A 14,428-nucleotide genomic window follows, 5' to 3' on the forward strand; every position below is an offset into this window, starting at 1 on the left:
TATTTTCTATTGATGTCGAGGATTTGTTCTACTCTGTACCGCATACAGAGCTGTTTAAGTCTGTCCGAGAGTGCATTGAGTGTAATGGAACTGTTGCATTTCAAAATTCTGTGGGCATTAGTGTGGACAAGTTTATGTCGCTCCTCGAGTTTTACCTTCGGGCGACGGTTGTTTCCTTTGACTCAGGCTTGTTTGTTCAAAAGAAAGGGATATGCATTGGATCTTGCGTTGCCCCTGTGCTGTGTAATATTTTTTTATCTTCCATTGACCGGGATTTAGAATCCACGTTTGACAAAGGCACTGTCCTGCAAATTTTTAGATACGTGGATGACTTTTTGGTAGTTTTAGCAGCTGATTTTAATCTGACTTATGACAACACCGTACAAAGCGTATTATGCTACTTTAAAAACCTAGGGAAAGGCCTGAGTTTTACGCATGAGGTGCCGCTGAACAATAACCTCCAATTTTTAGACATAAACATTAGATGTTGTGATGGAAACGTGTGTTGGATGTATTCGCCAAGAGCAAAGAAAGAGCTGTTACCGTATAACTCTTCACACTCTAAAACGGTAAAGAGGGCCATCGGTTCTCTTTGCCTTGAATCTGCCCTGACAAAGTCATGTGAGCACATGCTTGAGACGAGCTTCACCGCCCAGATAGAGAGACTAAAAAACGCTGGCTTTCCCAGTTCTGTTTTGTCAGCTGTTGCTGAAACGTTACTACAAAAAATGAAAGGAAAAAAGAAAACCAAACAGACAGGTCCAGAGCAGAGGATACCACAGGTGTTGCCCTATACGCACCGTGTAGCGCATGGCTTGAAAAAAGTGGCGCTCAGGTTTGGAGTGTCCGTGGTATTTTCCGCACCAAGGAAATTGGGTGGTTTGTGTGCACGCATCGGGAAAAAGAAGAAGTTTCAGTGTGAGGCGAAGCATGGGAAGGTTTTTGTGAAGTGTGTTGTTGGCGTGGTGTATGCAATTCCATTGACGTGCGGGATGTTATACATAGGCCAAACAGGGCGTTGTGTGAATTTTAGGGCCTGGGAACATTTCAAATCACTTGAGAAAGGCACAGGCTCCAATCTAGCCCTTCATTGTAAACAGTGCAATTGTAAGCCACTGCTGAACGAAATCAAGATTTTAGGCAAAAGCCATGAAAAATTGGCACGGGAAATCTTGGAAACAGAAGTTCACAGAAGTTAAAAAACAGCGCTAAAAAGACGGGACAAGAAAAGAAAGGACAACAGGACTCTTGGAAGCTTTTCATATCTTTCATAAATCTTGGAAGCTTTTCATATTGCAAAGAGTGGTGAAGCATGCTGCAGCGATAGCTCCGTGACACTGCGCAGGAAGGAAAACACGTTCCTAGAATCTTGTTTGTAATCTGTAGCGATTAGTAGAGCGAAGAAAGCTTTGAATGATTATGAGTCAGTTTATTACTTTGGGCAATTTTTGGTTATTTTTTAAAGAGCACTTAGCTTCACCATGTGACCGTATGAGTATATATACTTGAGCCATGCATATGTGAATAAACAGTTGGTAGTCTGGCCTCTTTCCTGTCTCCTTCTTCGTTTCCTGTGTGCGTTATTTTATTGGCCGGAAGTTTTTCATCTGAAGCAATGCACCAACTAGCCCAACAACGAGTATTATTGAAGCATTGTATGTTTGTTGTTTAATCTGCTGTTCGATGTATCTGCTCCTGCTATGTTTTGTCGTAGAAGTATCTGCAAATTAATAAACAAACACTTCATGCAGTATACAAAAATACAGAAGCCGCTGTATAGCTTCTGTTTGAAGTTTGGAAACTTGCAATATGAGATGGTTTTTTGTATGGGTGTGATTCCTAAAGTACAGAGAAAAAGAAGCATGTAAGAGGATATAAGATAAAGGGGCAACTCGCTGCTGTTCACGAACGAATGAAAATCTTATCCATGAATTTCTTACAAAGAGCTATGGAAGGATGCCCACACATACCTCAGAGGGAAAAAACTTCTTAGTTGAGAAAAAACTCGTTATAGTCGAGAATTAAGGCCCAGAGCCGACACTTTTTTTTTTCATGCATTTTACAGCAGGTCAAGGTATGTATGGTAAAGGCAATTGTGTATGCACATTGACTTATTTTTCATTGTAATAGGAGATTTTTCTAATCTGCAAGTGCGCTTCTCTGCTATGCATATTTGCCCTAATAATAGCGGTACCGGTGGTGCTTCAAGTGTAAACGAGGTCCTAGTTGCGCATGCTGGGGCTTGTCTCTTATCCGTGTCTATATCAAGACGGCTGAGTAAACATTTTTCACGTCCTAGCGCAAGCAAACTGTGCTCGGATACATTGCTTTTAGTAAGAGGCTAGCTACCATAGCATGACAAACTGCATAGCAAAGAAGCAGACTTGCAGATTATTGCACTCTTGTAAATGAATTGTACAGTATTGTAAGCTAGGCATGCGCTTGTTTGAATAAAAAAATTTTTGCTTTGAGTTGAAAGAGGCAGGAAAGTTTCATTTTCGTTTAGATTGGGAATTGTAATTATGTCACTGCTAAGTGCGATGTCTTGGTGTCAGTACATTTCTATGATTCTTCAGGTGAAGTCGGTGCTTTTGTGCCTCCACAGAACTTTGCTTTAGCTAGTTGATGTTCTTTGCAGCCCGTTTTGCAGTGGCACAGAGTGGCTCGTTGAACATCTTTAGCAGCAAGGAGCAAGAGTACGAGGTTCGGGCGCAGCTGCTCAAGCGGCTAGCCTTCGTGATTTTCTGCAGCGAGCTGGACCAATACCAGCGCTACATGCCAGACATCCAGGGTACTACAAATTATCACTCGCGATAGTCCTGTGTTTCATCAGTGGATAAATGAATTCCAGCACGACGATTGGGAATCGCTAATAGCGAATTGGGAATAACACAGGATGTTATTGTTATTAGGATGTGTGTGTCCTTTTTGTATGGTCTTGTTTCATTGCTGTAGATGCAGCGGAAATTTACACGCGCTGTTATTGCTCTCATGTGAGAGCTGTGTACTAAAGTCAGGGTGTTAGTTTTGAACAGAAGCAGCCGTGATGTATTATTCAAGAGCCCGGGAGGTAGAAGTCAAATCCGAAGTCATTCACAATGCTTTCTGTGGCGATTCGGGGTAGAAGTCTATTGGGATGAAGTTTTGATGTTACTCTGTTTGGTTTCTTTTTTTATTACTAATTTAACAACATGCCAGCTTCAGGTTGTGACTGAAACCCCTTAGTGTAATGCCTTATGGGTAGTGTACGTATATAAAGAACAAATTGCCAGTTAATGAGTATGACTAACCGTGGCTCGTAGTTATCCATCAGCATTTTTCTGAGTCAGATTGGTTTATGTTCATATTGTTAAATGTTTAATTCTATTACTACTGCCCTTCTTTAATGGATATGTATGAGCACCAGTGGGAAACAGGTTTTTTTTTTTATTGGCCAATATTCGATCAGCGGAAGTCAACTGCGTGAGATGCACACTGACGAATAGTGTATTAGTGCTCTGTTGCTGATGCTGATTTTATGTTTTCAGAGCGCCTTGCGGAAAGCCTCAAGCTGAGCCACGTGCCAAGCGTACACGCACAGGTGTTCCTCTGCTTCCGAGTGCTGTTGCTGCGAATGTCGTCACAGCACATCACTTCTCTTTGGCCGGGTATCATCACTGAACTGGTGGGTGCCATCGTGTATTGCATCCACTGAAGTTACAGTTGTGACAACAGAACTTGCCTAAGCAGGGTATTTACAAGGTTTTTTCAGTGTTTAAAATCTCATCTTCTTAGACTTGAAGCATGGTGCATCGGAAGGAATAAATGTTGCATTTGTATTAGTGGTATTAATACAGCAAAGTGTACTCTTGCCATTCTACTGGGAATAGCGCAGAAACTGCAACAACAACATGTCATGCACATGTGTGCTTCCTTTTTTTGCACAAGTGGTTTCTAAAGTTGTGTAATGTTAGCTACAGTCAAGCCGCATTTAAAGTTTAAACTTTTTTTTTTCCTTGCACCCCACAGTTTTTCTTTGTATACATACCGTAGAATCTCAGTAAACAGAAGTCTGTTAAACGAAACTACTGCTTGAATGGAACAAGTGCTTCTGACAAGATTGGTTTTGTGCTTGTATTCTGCAGCTTTGTTCATCTGTCAATGAATGCAACTCCTGTTAAATAGAACATTTTTTTCTGGCCGCTTGGAACATTTTTTTTCTAGCCCCTTCAGGTTCCGTTTAATGAAAGTCTACTGTAGGAGCATCTGGACAGTAAAAATGTTCGTTGTTAACTGACGCCAAGTAGTATAAAACTTACCCACTGGAATTTCGCCAATGTCAAAGTAACGAATGCATACTGTAGTGGAAGATCTGTGAAGTTATAATAAAGACTTTATACATTGAGCTTAAGGGATAGCCTACATTTAAATTTATTGATTTGTTGTTTGATCTTTATAGCATCTATCTGTCATTCATGGCACATTTCTCCAGGTTCAAGCTTTCCTCCAAATAGAGCAAGAGCTGTCCACAGACACGGAGGAGTTCAGGTGAGTGGGAATTGCTCCCACACTGCTTACAATGAAAGCCAAGTATTTGCACTTCTATCTGCAGTGTCCCAAACAGAAGGGGTTCTTTCTCTTCATGAATGCTTTATTAATATGATAAGAAACACTTAAATTTATGTTTAGACGGTGATTCTTGCTAGCATTCAAGTTGAAACATCGCTCACTGCCACGTGCTGTATAGCTCCCATGTTCCGCTAATGTAACTCTTATTTTGAAGCAAATGCTAGGAAAAGTACTTGCCTTAACACTGATATGGTGTTTCCTTTCATGTTGCTATGCCATGTATATGTACATTAAGTGTCAAAATCTCATGTACTTAGGATCAGAGAAAACATAGAATTTTCTGGGAGTTTATAGCCACAGCCATTAATAAGACCATTCTATACAGTCTGTTCTTTACATACATTAGCATGTGCTGCAAATACCTTCACACCTAGGTTGTTAGAACATGAGGCTTTTTCCTAGGAGTCGCAGTTTTGAACTTTTTAGGCCAACCGTAGATGGCCGAGCTGATGAAGCAAGAAGGCACGTTAGATAAAGCCAGCAGGCCATCTCGCAGTGTCTGATGCACAGAGTTGGTAATATTGGTGGTGGAATTCTGCAAGTTTAACCCTTTATGCGATGCCGTGTGTGCATGTTCTGACTGCATTTTACTAACTGCATTAACCTTAGTGGGCCTTTTGTGCTGCAGTACTGTTGCAATCCTGCTGTTATCTATTTTCTGAATGGCAATGCTGAATGAAGAAATGAAAAAGAACTGCTTAAGAGCTGAGTGTGCTCCCTAAAAATGTCGTCGGAAAATGGGAGTTGCGTATGGAAGTTCTATTCTGCGTGGTGAGCAGCTGCATATGGTAGTTCCATTCATAAGTGCTTCTTGAGTGCTGTAGCTTTCATGACTTGGACGTAACAGCCTTGTTCTCCAAGCTTGTGTTTTGAATGCCAAAGATTATTAATTTGTAGGAGATGCTTCGTGCGTTTTTACCTCTGCATATAAACATGGGCTATCAAGTGTTTGCTGCTGAATGCTTTGTAATGAAATTTTAATGAATTTAGAACCTCTCATTTTAGAAACTAATAGTGGTTTTGGGGACTTTCGTTTAACAATGCTTTTCATAAACTTAAATTTAGATTGCCTTCTTTGAGTTTGTATGTTTGTTGTCTGCATTTGGAAGCTGACTACAACTGTAACATAGCTGCGCTCTGTGTTTTAACGAGCACTAACCTGAAACTTGAAAAACCCCTTTCATGCATTGCTGTTTGTGCTGTACAAGATGCTTGTGCAAAGCTTGCTGCAACGTCCTTTTTTTTAAAGCCATGCTTAATGACCTGACTGCAGTTCTTACATGTCTCTTTGTCCTGTTTGCCTTTAAACTATATTTCTACTGGCGGAACCAACACCAAGCAGACGGAACCCAAGGTACTGCTATCTGTGCATCCAATTGCACTCCTTGCTTTTTCCTTTGTTATGTGTGTGTTTGTGTGTGCACACAGCAATCCACTGTTAAACACACATCAGAGGGAACATCAGAGTGCATGACAGCCACTTCGCTGAGATTTCTCTTCTATTTCTTCTTTAACAGTGGATAGTTGTGTAGAGGTCTGTACTAAATGAGAGGGATTGATATTTAAATCATGATAACCTTTGCATTTGCAAGCTTGGCCTTGTCAAGATATGACTATCCCATAGCTTGTTTCTTTTGTTCAATTGTTCATTCTTCTTGGTGGTGAGAGAAAAAGCTTTGCTTCATCAAATGCATACAATTTCGGATGGGCTTTGGAGTTAGTAGTTATAGTCGCATCATCATATGAAAGCTCATTTTAAGAAATAGTACTCCCCTTTGTGCTATGCACAAAGCAAATGATAACAATTTGTGTTTAGTTTATGGTAAACCTGTCAGCCAATAATAACGATCCAGAACTTTAATCAGAAGTGCAGTTGAATCTTGGTTTATTGATCACCAGATCTATGTTCATATAGTAGTTACAGTAAGAACGGCTTTAGTTATCCCTTCTTTCAGAAAAGATTGATACCTTTTCTTCTCTACAGAAAATAACAGTAACATATGCTGGCAAAAATTACATAAAATATTCCGGCACGTATGAGGTGAGAAATACGAACTAGGCGAACAATACGTTTAGTACTTATGCTCACTTAATAAAACAAAGAGCAGAGGGGATGGGGAGGGCAGTCTTGATTTTAAATGATTTCACAAAGTGATCAATTCTAGGCAAGAAATACCTGAATAGTATGTGATCTCTTCTGATAGCAATATTATGCCTAACAATAATAGTTACAGTGAATTAATTAATATAGTATTATGTAGAACAGTTAGTCTTAGATGCATATATTCGATAGCAAACTTCATATAATAGTTTACGTAGACTATGATTAAATAATCAGGTGACAGTCATTCAATTGAGAGCATATGCTGCAAGCTCTCAGGTCGATTCACAACCCATCATGGAAGCTTAGTAGCTAAGGCATTGAAGCGCAAAGATACATGTTAATTTCCGGCCACATGGGGCTGCATTTCGGGGGGGGTAAACTGCAATTATTCCCATTGGCTTAGATTTAGTTCCACATTAAAGAACCCCAGCTGGACCAAATTATTCTGAAGTTCTTGATTGCAACGTACTTTATAGAATTATATTGCTCCGCCTCAGTGGTCTAGTGGCTAAGGTACTCTGCTGCTGAACCACAGGTTGCGAGATCGAATTCCGGCTGCGGCGGCTGCATTTCCGATGGAAGCAGAAATGTTGTAGGCCCATGTGCTCAGATTTGGGTGCACGTTAAAGAACCCCAGGTGGTCGAAATTTCCGGAGTCCTCCACGACGGCGTCTCTCATAATCATATGGTGGTTTTGGGACGTTAAACCCCACAAATCAATCAATCAATTCGTAGAATCATATTGTGGTTTTGGCTTGTAAAGGTTCAGAATTCAATGCTTTTTTAGCAACCTACGAGTAATTTGTGGAGTACCTTCAGTCTTCAACATCTTTTCTGTCATTTTTGTGCGTTTTTGTTTCAGCTTACTCTTCTTTCCTTGTGTGCATTGAGTAGAGCGATGAATAATGTATCTCGTGCTGGCACGCAGCTCGCACCTGCGCAGGCTGCAAGGCCTCGACAGCAGCTGGGCAGTGAGCAATGGACTCAATGCCCACAACCACCCAGCTTGGCTGCAGCTTTATCTGTCGGCCTGCAAGCTGCTCGACCTGGCTGTTGCCCTACCTGCCGACATGCTGCCCCAGTTTCAAATGTGAGTATTTTTAAAGCAACTTGCAGAACAGACGACTGCAGTATGGGTCAGTTGGTGGCTTCGTACCCTCGTCACACACAAGCTACCACGACACTGCAACCATTGAACCAGTTTGCGATTATGGATGGTGCATGGAGTTGTCTAGTCTTCATACATACTGGTTTTTTTAGACAATCTGATGACATTATTTATTGTGCTTTGTCTTGTCCTCCTAAATTTCTAGGAAATCATTGTACGAGTTTAACGCTAACTGCTTTGGTCAGTGTTTGCCAATTTTGACGCACACTATGTATAGAGATTCTCTGCTTCCGAAAAACTTGTATAATTGTGAAAATGACAGGAAGAGAGGTTGGACCATACTGGTATTTCACATTTGGTCTATAGTTGCAGCGCTACGACATTCAGATAGCATACTTGCAATGCCAGTTTGAATTTTGACGTTGCTTGGTAACTCCAGCAAAACGTCGTAATTTTGTGATGTTTCTGAACCATACTTCTGAATCCTAAACGAGACGCTCATCAGAGAAGTTCTAATTTGGACAAGTGTGGCCATCTGGCATTAACCCATCAACATGTCTCTTACAAGAAGGTACATCATGTCGCACATCATCAACGTAAGATAACAGCTCGTTTTCTGTAGCGCTTCCAAAGAAGGTGAATGCTTCAAAAACCTCGTGTAGCTGTATCTATCGAAGTGCGTGAATAGAGATCACCATTCTTGCCATATTTAATGTTTCATAGGCAGCCATAAAATTAGAGGCTGGTTTCCCTGCCTAGGCTAAGGTAAGCGCAAGAACTTGCAAACATCAATACATTGTTTCGTGCCAGAAGTCCAGTTTCAGTTTGTTTTTAATGTTGTGTACAAGTTTCACCTGATATAGTGAAATGGTGCATGTTCTTAGCTCTCATGCAAACAATCTCTAACTGCAGTTCAAATTAAATCCTGGCTATTATGAGACAAGAAAGAGAGTTCCTCCTACATCTTTTTCTCGATATTGTAAATGTTCTGTAACTAAAGATTACTAAATAATTCAATATTGTATACCAAAATCAGTGCTTTTCTTAACGAGATTTATTTCATGACTCTCATTGTACGACTGTGGCAGGTATCGGTGGGCATTCATTGGCGACAATGCCCCACTGTCACACGATGGCACCCAGTCCCAGCAAGAGTCGCAACCTAAGGGCCAGCATGAGTTTGTGCCTCACATTGTCCGGCTCGCTGCGCTCATGAACAAGAATGTAAGTTTGCCACTTTCACGAGGATGCGTAGCACACGTAGCTCTTCTCCACTCTTTAAAACTGGGCACCCATAACGATGAAATATTGTGTCACATTATTTGTTGTTGATACTGTGTACATTTTCTTTTCTGAGCATGGCATGCCTGCCTTGGCATCACACTAATGTTCTTGATGGGAATGTACTTGGTTGAGAGTATTAAAAAGGAGCGCATACATCTGGTAATAACCATTGCATCGCAGCAAGAACGTCTTTGTTACACTTTTTTTTTTACTTTGTTACACTATTTTTTTTTAGCTACAGAACACTGTTAATTTCAACCATGCGGAAGTTTGAAGTGCTGCCCCTCTATAATGGAGAGCTTTTTTTTTTCTCATAGGCACCGTGGTTGCGTCATCAAAGGCTTTGTCCCAAGATCTTGCTGGCCATAAAATAGAAAGTTGTTAAGGGAGCAAGCTAGCCCTGAAGAACAGTTTGAAAATCTTTAGTTCATAGCAAAGCTTTTATATTAGATGCCTCTTAGACGTACCCCTGGCATAGGATAAAGCGGAAGTTTATTCAGGCTGAATGTTTCACAATTCATATAAATGACTCTAAGGCAACAGAGCAACAAAAGCTGCACTTCAATTCTTTTTCTATTTCTGTAAGGGCATACTTACCTCCTTTCCATTTAGAATTGCTGTAATGTGCATCAGTTTCAATTGTTTTTTGGCTTCTCACGACATGCTAATTTGCCATCTTACTATCGTTGCTTACAGAATCCAAATTATGAGAACCCACACTACAAAAATGGGCGTCCTCTGCTCAACCTGACCTCTATAAAGTCATTCTACGACCTCCAGGGTTTTTTCAACAGCCTCATTAGTGGGTCTAACAACAATGTGGATGTTCAGTGTGCCTTTGAGAACAGTGCATCCAACGCTCGCTCCAGCGAGCTGTCAAAGTCTCGCTCGGCGCCGGAGCTTGCAACCATGGCACTGGGAACTCAAGTGCCACCAACTGAAGACACGGTCTTTCAGACAACTCTCCAGTGCGTGGAGCACATTCTCGAACTCGACTTCTTAGAGCCACGCCAGTCGTGACACAACCGCAGAAATGTCAAGAATCACCTCGGTGGAGAGCATGCGGTTTTTCTTTTTTACTACTATTACTACTACTCCAGCTTGCTTTCTCGGGTCCATGGATTGCAAAGCTTTCTTGGAGTTTCACCTTAGCTAGTCACGACGTTACTTTCATGTTCCACTCCATTGCGCAAATTTTATACTGTAAATATCTATATGTATGTATTGTCGTTATTGATTGTGACAATGCCTCGTTGTTAGATCAGATGAACGCTTCCAAAATGCCAAGAAGCATATTTTTATTGTCGCTAATATGATATACTGGTATGTCAAGTCGCAACGTGGCGTAATCTGTTCTGCCCTATTGTGATAATTGCATATGTACTGCTTTTCTTTGCACTTGATAAAGCTTTGCGGCACGTGATGACTGGCTCTAGGGCACATCTAAACTTGACAATGCAAAAGGGGACTTGCTGATGGTGGATAAAGCTCAAACACCAACCACTTGGTAAACCTTCCTCAATGAATAATTGATCATGTCTGCGTGTAAAATATGTATTACTAATAGCTAACTACGGTGCAATGCCTTTACAAACACAAAGTGATGTGCTGCAGAAGAACCTGGGTTGGTGCAAGCAGAGTAGCGAGATTTGTTGTTTCGCCATAATTTTAGGTTTGTGGTGTCCCGAACATTTTAGCTTGTTACTTACGATACATGCAAAAGCTGTTGTGTGGCGAGAGAATTTTCATATATTCTGCAACGTTACAGAGGTTTTTGTCTTTCGGTTGAATTGTACATCTTTTATTTTTAAATCCAGAAACTTAGCCACTTTTATTAGTACACTATGAATGTTACAGTGTCAACAGTTACACAAGATATATATATATATATATATATATATACACACACACACACACACACACACACACACACACACACCCCAACATTCTTTTGTTGACTGCATAGCTGGAAAATGTATATTTTGCTACATTAAATATATTTTGCTCAGCCTGCAAAGTCTGCCTGCTCTCTCCATCTTTTCAATTTTTCGTGTTGACTGTTGCCATTGTGAGAATGTTTCTGCTTCACACAAGCTTTGATTTTATTCAGGCATATATGCAAAAAATGTTTATAAATCTTGTGCTGCTTTATGGCTACTGCAAAAGTGATTTGATCAAACTTTCTGTTATTATGGCATATGGCAGCACACACCAGGTTACACAACGAACGTGCACACGAAGGAACGACACAAGCGCGGAGGCGTCCCTTTTGTGCGTGCTCTGGTGATTTGTCCCTTTGTGTGCTGCCATATGCCATAATAACTTGTCAACTAGCCCGAAAGTACATTTTCTTGAAGAGTAAATGGGCACTGCACCAAATGTTTTAGTTATAAGCAAAAACTTTCATGCAAGGTTTTAATATGTTGGGGAGCACTTGCAAATGTATGGTATTTATTAGAAATTGAGACGTAAAGTTGGTGTTACAATATGCCCAAAATATGACAGTGCAAAGGAGGCAGACTGACAGTTGGTAAGGATGGATGACCGTCATTAAGAGATGAAAAAAAAAAAGTTTACTAGAAACTTAGTAGCAGTAAATGCCAATCCAATACTTTCATGTAAATAAAATTCGTCGCCTTTCTCAAGAATGCATGCTCTTGTGTGTGGATGCGGCCCCAATTGCACTTCACTAATTTTTAAATGGACCCTAGAAAGATTTCTCTGTATATCCATGACTAATATTTTTTGCCAAAGTTTAGGCTTAAAATTCTAAAATAACGCCTTCATTTTATCTTCCGATATATACCTGTGACAATGAAATAACTCGAATGGTTTAAATGTTTTTTTGCCAGAGCCCTCTTTAAGTGACACTTTTACATTCAACAAATGGTGCATTGTTCATAGCTCAGTGCATTCTTTAAATTGTGTATCAATAACTATTATGAGCTCTGTACCGACCAGAAATGCTGCAATTTTATGTTTTTCACAACTTACCAGTTTTGATAACAGTGCCAACAGATTCTGCTTAAATTTAAGTGCTGATTGAAGAACCCCATTTGGTCAAAATATTCAGAGCCTCCCATTATGGCATATCTCATAAACATATCGTGGTTTTGGGATGTAGGGCCCGAACAGTTATCATTGCCAACAATTATTTATCTGGTACTGTATGTTGAGTTTTTTTTTTTGTCATTCATCACAAAGGGTGAAAGAAGAATAAAAGTTTGTATTTGCAAAATGAATGGTTGTATCAGGAAAAAAAAAAAGTTCCCAGAGCTAGGAAGGAAAGAGCCATAGAACTTTTTTTTTTGAAGTTTAACAAACAAAATGTGTAAGGTAATGGCAGAATGTGGGCCGTGTTAGAAATTATAGTTGCTCAAAGTTATGAATTCTCTCTTTGTAAGATCGTTCATGAAGGGAAAAATAATGCTGGAAATGAACACAAATGTTGCATTAGCTTAGCCTTCAGGTTAGCTGTTGGTGTGTGGAGTAGCACTACAACTTAATCTTTTCTTGGTCCCCTCCCTCTGCCCCTAAAAAAAAACAACTTACAAATGTTGAAGCTCCACCTTAAAAGTGAAATGCGCAATGGGGGTTGTACGTATATGAAATACCACTGGCGTGTGGGATGACACAAAAATGCTTTATGGCTCTGTTAGCCTGCTTCTGTTGACTCTGGTTAAATGTACAATTTCAATTTTTCAGCCATGTAATACATTAACTGCATTGCCAGGCTCTGAATGCAGCCTCACTCGCATCAATTAAAATTGTGCTGTGGCTTATGAGAAAATCTGATTACCACCCTACTGCCCCACGTTGGCCGCCAAATTTCAAAACTACTCCAAAAGTAGGGTAATTAGCCTACGGTGGGCAACCCTGCCCTCTAAGCACAAGCCCGTTATACTACAGCGACTTCAATGTAAACATTATGGACCTTGGGACCTAGCTGACTCTTTACGTCACTCAATTTACATTTATATGGGGCAACGTTGGGTAGCATATCTAAGACAAAAAATGTTTTAACAATGAATTTAACAATGGATCAGTCATAATTGTGACAGTACAATTTAAAACATCTACAAGCACAAACCCTTTATACTAGTCGGCGCCTTCAACCTAGACATTATTTACCTTAGCATTTAGTTTTGCCCATTTGTGATTCACTGCGTGGAAGTGCACGAATTTTTCTCTTTTCACTTTCTCCTCCCACCTTTTTAAAATTTTTTGAAACCTAGCCTGCACTTAATCTTTTGATTATGCACAATCTCGTTTAGCTTGGTTATCTCCCACTCCAAAGGGATGAGGCAGCAGACATCATCACAGCCGTTTCAGTGTTATAATTTTGCGACAAGTTGAGGCAGGACTGCCTCGCTAAGGCCGCGTTCACACTAAGCATTCCGGCCGCCGAAAGTGCTCCGAATCCGGTTCGGCGGCGGTGAGATCCGCCGAAAGGGCCCTCTCCGCGCCGATCGCTCTCGGACCGATTTTTGCGGCGTCTGCCGCCGAATCGGTCACCGCAGACCAATAGGAGCGCTAGTCGAGGAATTTTGAAAAATGGCGGCCAAGCCCTACTCACTTCTTATGCCGCAGTGCACATAACTGAATGTTGAAACCAACGGGAGTTTAACCTACTCTGCGCCTACTTCGCCTCCGTATTTCGTGAAAGAGGTGACCGAGCTTGCTCTTGGCGTGACCGAGCTTGTTGCGGTCTTGCAGAGCAAAACGAACCCACCAACGCCGCTGGCGTCGGTGGTTTTTCTGCTCTTCGTGCATTACAAGACAGCCACTTGCCAGAAAAGTAAGCAGTACTGTCTTTTCTTGCTTCTTGTGTACGAGAATCGTCGAAGTATACACCACCGGATAGCGTAGTAGCGTTTGCGAGCCGCGACAACTATCGGGTGACAGCGCATCCATCCCGCGTTCGCCCCGTAGTAGATGGCATATTCGGCGGCGCAGGGCGGGTCCAGTGCGAACGACGCTGCGTTTCGGCGGCAGGGGAATTTCGGTCGCTGGCGAAAGCGGATGTTTCAGTGTGAACTAGGTATAAGTGGAAGAAAGGAAGGGAGGAAAATAACTTTATTTTTGTTCTGCGGAATGCAGCTGGGTCATCGACTATGGACAGCAGCGCATTGGTGCCTTCCACAACAGCCATCCTAGACAGGCGCCTCTGTTCATGCAGCACTTTATTGCCATTTATGGTAGTGGGATGCCCTCACCACTTACCCTAGTGGTGACATTATCAGCGACCGCACAACGACATGCACTGCCGCATCATTGCAAGTGGTTGTTCCATGCCACGAAACCTGTCTCTCTGGTGTTCCCTC

The 14,428-nt window shown here is 41.2% G+C and overlaps 1 protein-coding gene across 4 annotated transcripts in view; it reads left to right on the forward strand.

Moving 5' to 3' along the window:
• LOC119173954 (protein DOP1A) overlaps positions 1 to 10,298 on the forward strand; it is a 64,365-nt gene extending 54,067 nt beyond the window's left edge. For 3 of the 4 annotated variants that reach the window (XM_075895030.1, XM_075895031.1, XM_075895033.1), the window contains 7 exons: positions 2,639 to 2,791; positions 3,528 to 3,664; positions 4,472 to 4,527; positions 5,951 to 5,962; positions 7,641 to 7,802; positions 8,909 to 9,044; positions 9,801 to 10,298. In XM_075895030.1, the coding sequence (XP_075751145.1) occupies positions 2,639 to 2,791; positions 3,528 to 3,664; positions 4,472 to 4,527; positions 5,951 to 5,962; positions 7,641 to 7,802; positions 8,909 to 9,044; positions 9,801 to 10,124 (980 nt within the window). In that variant the 3' untranslated portion in view covers positions 10,125 to 10,298. The remainder of the gene's footprint in view (positions 1 to 2,638; positions 2,792 to 3,527; positions 3,665 to 4,471; positions 4,528 to 5,950; positions 5,963 to 7,640; positions 7,803 to 8,908; positions 9,045 to 9,800) is intronic. The other variant, XM_075895032.1, reaches the window with a different exon arrangement.
• The last annotated feature ends 4,130 nt before the right edge of the window (positions 10,299 to 14,428 follow it).

Source organism: Rhipicephalus microplus, chromosome 5, assembly GCF_043290135.1.
Source record: "Rhipicephalus microplus isolate Deutch F79 chromosome 5, USDA_Rmic, whole genome shotgun sequence".
Taxonomy (NCBI): Eukaryota; Metazoa; Arthropoda; class Arachnida; order Ixodida; family Ixodidae; genus Rhipicephalus; species Rhipicephalus microplus.